Source organism: Channa argus, chromosome 7, assembly GCF_033026475.1.
Source record: "Channa argus isolate prfri chromosome 7, Channa argus male v1.0, whole genome shotgun sequence".
In the NCBI taxonomy this organism is placed as follows: domain Eukaryota; kingdom Metazoa; phylum Chordata; class Actinopteri; order Anabantiformes; family Channidae; genus Channa; species Channa argus.
This window is the reverse complement of record NC_090203.1, coordinates 8956191-8961549: the sequence shown is the minus strand read 5'-3', so window position 1 is coordinate 8961549 and position 5359 is coordinate 8956191. Positions and strand designations below refer to the sequence as shown.

The following is a 5359-nucleotide window of genomic DNA, read 5'->3' as shown; positions in this document are numbered from 1 at the left end:
GCCGGTGTTCAACCCCTGGACGCAAACCGTTAGCGTGAGTAGCTGTATTAAACTATAAAACGGCATGGTTTTATTCCGATTGGAAAAACACAATAATGTTCATGTCTACGTATCGTATCCCTAGCCACAGTATTTCCCCACATGTAGGCCAGGACATCTCGTGGTTGACACCACATGGCTAGCTAGCTCCCTCGCTAGCTAGCCAATCCCGACGGCTTACATTATCGTCACAGGTTGGACAACGTTACCGCAAAGGTGCCTAGCGAAGAGTCTTAATGAATACAAGCTTGTCTCCAGGTGTGTCCCCTGCAGGCCACTAGTAGCTCTGGTGGTTTGTGTCGATCTATTATGTATCTTTAACTACACTGGGCCTTCGCTTCAACCAACTTGCTGTAACGTTAGTGGCAGGACAGTGATACAAACGACTTACTGTAGCTAGCAAGTGAATGGTAGCTAGCTTAACGTTAACTGTGCATTAATGGGCATTAGATCTATTGTGTGTTGAGTGGGCAATGCCATTTTTGGAGTTACTGCCGCGCATCGGCAGTGTCAGTAAATGACTAAGGTTAATGAATTTATTTAATAAATAATAAACTGTCTCTTTTTCTAGTCTGCTATAGCCTCAGAGTATGGGAAATGTGTTGGCTGCCGCCTCTCCCAGTCCGGCCTCGGCTACAGCTGGAAGCGGTCAAGGGGTCCCAGGGTTGATGCCCGTCCCTCCAGGGTTTACTCTGCCCTCAGTGTCCTCCGTCCCTCCAGCATCAGGATCTGGGCAGCAGACAGCCGATGCAGACTCTTCGCTCCCAAATCCAGGCACATATGAGGAGTGCCACCGCAAATGTAAAGGTTAGAAAATCGCCTTGACTTACGCAAGATGTGAGTTGGGAAATGTGTCTTCAGTTATCATCATGATATTGTAATAAGGGTACAATTACTGTCATAATGGCCAATACTTTATTAATTGTATGATGTTTAATTACTTTTTTAAAAACTATTTTCTGTTTTTAGATGTGTTCCCTCTGCAGATGGAAGGAGTGCGGTTAGTGGTCAACAAAGGCCTGAGTAACCACTTCCAGGTCAGCCATACTATTACTCTTAGTACCCTGGGTGATTCTGGATACCGATTTGGTTCCACCTACGTAGGCAGTAAACAGATTGGCCCAACAGAGGTAATTATAGTTTTCTTTTCATATTCCCATTTTCATTTCAACAAACTCCAGCAACAAATAAGTTGCTGACCTTTCAAAGTCTGGGTTGTTAATATGCCTCGTCATGACAGAAGTCTAAACACTGTTGTTTTAGTTGATTATGTGTTCCTCGACTGTAGAAAAATTCAGTTTTTATGCTTTAATTTGATTTTAAACAAGAATTTTTGAAAGAAAATCGCCGTGCTTATTTTCTACCTTATTAAAATAAGGTAATATTAGGAAATATTAAAACAATAAAATTATGTTTTTCTAGGAAGTTATACAAATTTGCACGTGGAAAGCAAACTGCAGAATCAACCATTTTGATATTAAGGATTGTTTTGGTTGCATTTAGTTATATGCATGTTTGCCAGTGGTGAAAACTTAAACATACTTTAGCATGACTGGTTTGTTGAATATATTTATTTTTTGTGTATACACACACACAAACACACACGTGCGCACGCACACACACACAGGTAAAGTTTTGTCAACTTGAAGTATATGCATTTGGTTCTGCTCTACCCCATAGTCATTTCCAGTAATGGTTGGAGAGATGGACAACACTGGCAGTCTGAATGCCCAGGTCATCCACCAGCTCACACCTGCTGTTCGCTCCAAAATAGCCATTCAGGTGTGTAGGTTTGTCGAGGGAACATACTCTCTGGTGTTATTTATCTTTATTTTATTTTTGCAGCATTTAGGTGTCACTGACATAAAGATCTGTGTCTCTGAATGTTTCCTCTGTTTTATGTGCTCTAGACTCAGCAACACAAGTTTGTGAATTGGCAATGTGACATGGAGTATCGTGGTGAAGACTTCACTTCTGCTGTGACACTTGGAAATCCAGACCTAGTTGTTGGATCTGGTATGATTATCTTCCTAAAATGCCACTGGATCTAATGTCTGTTCTATAACAGAATGTAACTAATGTAGAACTAGTTAGTCAGATGCTAGAAAATGAGTTGCAACTATTTCAGTAGTGGATTCACAGTTTATTACTTTAAGCAAAAATGCAAAACATTTCTTATTTTAGCATTAATGGTATAAGGATGTGGCTTCTCTTTGTCTGAAACAATCATTTTGTTGATCTTTATAAAAGATATTAGTATACATTACCGTGTGCTTTAGGAACCTACCAGCGTAGGTTGCTAATAATGACTACAGTGACATTACTAAAATCCTGTCGGATCCATATAGAAACAATTACTGCTAAACCAATGCCTAACTCTGATAAATTGATTAAATTTATGTCATCTGCATCTCAGGTTAACAAAAGCTGTGCCTCCTTAGAAAAGTCACAATTTAGGAAAATCCAGATTTTAGATTAGTATATTTAAAGTTAAATGGTCTGCTTATATAACCCTTTTATCTAAAGCAGTTTACAATGTTGCAAGACATATAAGACAAACGTAAGTATTAAGGACAATGCTTTGCCATGTTAGTTTGTGCTATGGACACATTTCTGTCATGCCCAAGAAAATGTTTTATTAGTTTCATACCTGGACAAGGATCAGATTATTTACTCAATTCAGAAAGGTGGAGAAATGCAGAAGGAAGAATTAAAAAATGTGAAAATCAGAGTCATAGAAGATGTGACCACGGGAGATAACTGTTCTATATATATACCATTTTCCTTCAGGAATTATGGTGGCTCACTACCTCCAGTCTATCACACCAGCGCTAGCTCTGGGCGGTGAGCTAGTTTACCACAGGAGACCTGGGGAGGAAGGAGCTGTCACATCTGTCCTGGGAAGGTACACAGGTAAAATACAGATTGATCCTATTGAACATTGCACTACAGGACCACTTGATACTCACATACATATTTCAGTACATTGATTTGTTTTTAATTTGCCACCTTTATATTCCAAAATTATTTGCATACAATTTTCTGTAATGTTATCACGATTTGGATACAGTGGGGCCTAATTATGTCCTTTTTTTCTGTGTCATTATTTTCTTTAACAGGTGACAACTGTGTTGCTACATTAACTTTAGGAGGAGCAGGAGCTCATGCTACATATTATCACAAAGCCAGTGATCAGGTATCTAACATTTTGAAAACTGCGTAGTTGTATTCCTATGTAACACTCATGGTTTGTCTCCCAAAGCATCTCATATTCAGCTCAAATAGTTCAATCCAGCTTCGCGACCCTGTACTCATGGTATAAGCCGAAAGGACCAAAAAAACATGCTGGGTTAACCACCTCTCGTCTACAAGTGGTTAAAATGAGCTCCAGCTTTACAAACCGTGATCTTTGAACCTTATTTTGTATTAATTATTAATTGTTTAGTCATGATAACCATTGTTTAAGATGCATACATACAGGAATTTGTACCTTAAGTAAACTGTAGATAATCTGCTAAAGATTTGAAGTGGTACTTGTAGTGGAAAGTCTTAGGCCAGTACTTTTACTTGAGTATTACATTTGTATATTTCTACCACCTCTGTAGTGTATTACATTTTGCTGTGTGTGGGGCTATGTAGCTACAGACTGCTAAGTGCCCATGGTGACCTTTGTCCTCTATGGCATTATTAAGACAGCTAATTGATATTTTCCAGGTGTCTGTATCCAATACTTAAATTTAGTCATCTCCATAGTCTGCTAGGATTCGGATGAACTCTCTGCGGATGAGCGTGTGCAGGACAAAAAGTTGTCCATAAGCCCTAGAATGTTTATGTGAAGAGCTTACACATACTGTTTTACTACTTACAGTTTTTCACGTTGTTTAAACACAATAAACGAAGGAGATTTTTCTTATTGCTACTGCCATCATGCATTGCACTGAGCATGGGTGGAAAGTGTCTTTATTCCCAATCGTAAAATGAATAGGAGCCTGTACACATCCCCTCTTTATGTCAGTTTCACACAGTGTGTGGAAAGTATCAGTTAGGCCTACGTGGTTTCAGTGTTTGTATAATTTTTTTGTTTCCTAGCAACTGCTAAATATTATAAAGTGTTATATGCATGTAACTACATAGGTATTGTATGAAACTGACTTTAGTGGTGAAAAAGTAAAACCCTTTAATTTTTTATCTTCAAATGCAGTTGCAGATAGGAGTTGAATTTGAAGCTAACACAAGGATGCAAGACACCACAACATCCTTTGGATACCAGTTAGACCTACCTAAAGCTAACTTGCTCTTTAAAGGTAAATGGATGCAGTTCATTTACAACAAAAGTTATTAAGAAGTTATTAAAGTTAGACTATGCTTTACAAAATAAATTGTCTTAAACTATTTCACCATTCTCCAGGCACAGTTGACAGTAACTGGGTGGTTGGAGCAACCCTTGAAAAGAAACTGCTGCCTCTGCCTCTCACACTAGCCCTAGGGGCTTTCCTCAACCACCGCAAGAACAAGTTCCAGTGTGGCTTCAGTGTTACTATTGGGTAGAAGTGCGGGGTGTACTTGGAGCCAGCTCGCAGGCCACAGCTTGGACCGGCACAGAGACACACCGGAACCTGGACTAAGTTTTAAAATTTGTATTCAGAGACTCTCTTACAACTTCTGGGGCAGAGAGAGAGAGAGACAAAGACAACTACCAAGGAGCCAGGACTGGCCAAGCCATGCCTACATACTGTAGCAAAAAATGTCTTTCCTTTATGGTGTATTGGATACCCAGAGGCTTTAGAGAAATGTATATCTGAGGGCATCAGGTGGCGCATGAGAACTTGTGGTGTGAAAATGAAAGTAAGTGGTTAGACTTAATATATGGTGATCATGTATGATGGATTGAAATAAATGTGATAACATTTTGTAAGAATGGATGTTTTTTCTGTGTGCGGAAAAAACCTGATGAAACGGCTAAAAGTATAAAAGGATTATTGTGATAAACTCCAAGAAAACAGTTTCATCTATGCAAACCCAGCACATCTAAGTGTGGGGCATTTATCATCATAAGCGACAGTCTGTTGTTGGACACCATACACGCGATCTTAAAGCTCCAGTGAATGAAAATTAGAGCTTGTGGTCGTCTCCATGTGGCGAAAACAGTTGGTGCACATTTAATCAAGACTTCTGTGACGTCTTTGATCTAATATGCTTTGTATTACTTTCATGAAATTCCCCCAGTTTCCTTGCAGTAATACAAATCCTTGCCACCAACTCATTTAGGTTGTAAAGAAGACCACCCACAATTTGGTGAGTTAGTATTTTCTACATATTG

The 5359-nt window shown here is 39.2% G+C and overlaps 1 protein-coding gene across 1 annotated transcript; it reads left to right on the top strand.

Annotated features, from left to right (window-relative positions):
- Positions 1-629: 629 nt before the first annotated feature.
- tomm40 (translocase of outer mitochondrial membrane 40 homolog (yeast)) lies at positions 630-4957 on the top strand. The gene is made up of 8 exons (XM_067509536.1): positions 630-846; positions 1009-1169; positions 1720-1821; positions 1950-2055; positions 2830-2952; positions 3159-3235; positions 4241-4343; positions 4448-4957. The coding sequence occupies exons 1-8, from the start codon at positions 630-632 to the stop codon at positions 4585-4587; spliced, it is 1029 nt and encodes a 342-aa protein (XP_067365637.1). The 3' UTR covers positions 4588-4957.
- Positions 4958-5359: the final 402 nt, after the last annotated feature.

What these genes read in the sequence shown, in the direction of transcription:
- tomm40 (XM_067509536.1), top strand. Translation starts at nt 630, where the DNA reads ATGGGAAATGTGTTGGCTGCCGCCTCTCCCAGTCCGGCCTCGGCTACA. An exon ending in AGACCTAGTTGTTGGATCTG is followed by an intron (nt 2,056 to 2,829) that starts GTATGATTATCT and finishes ATTTTCCTTCAG; the next exon opens with GAATTATGGTGGCTCACTAC. An exon ending in ATCACAAAGCCAGTGATCAG is followed by an intron (nt 3,236 to 4,240) that starts GTATCTAACATT and finishes CTTCAAATGCAG; the next exon opens with TTGCAGATAGGAGTTGAATT.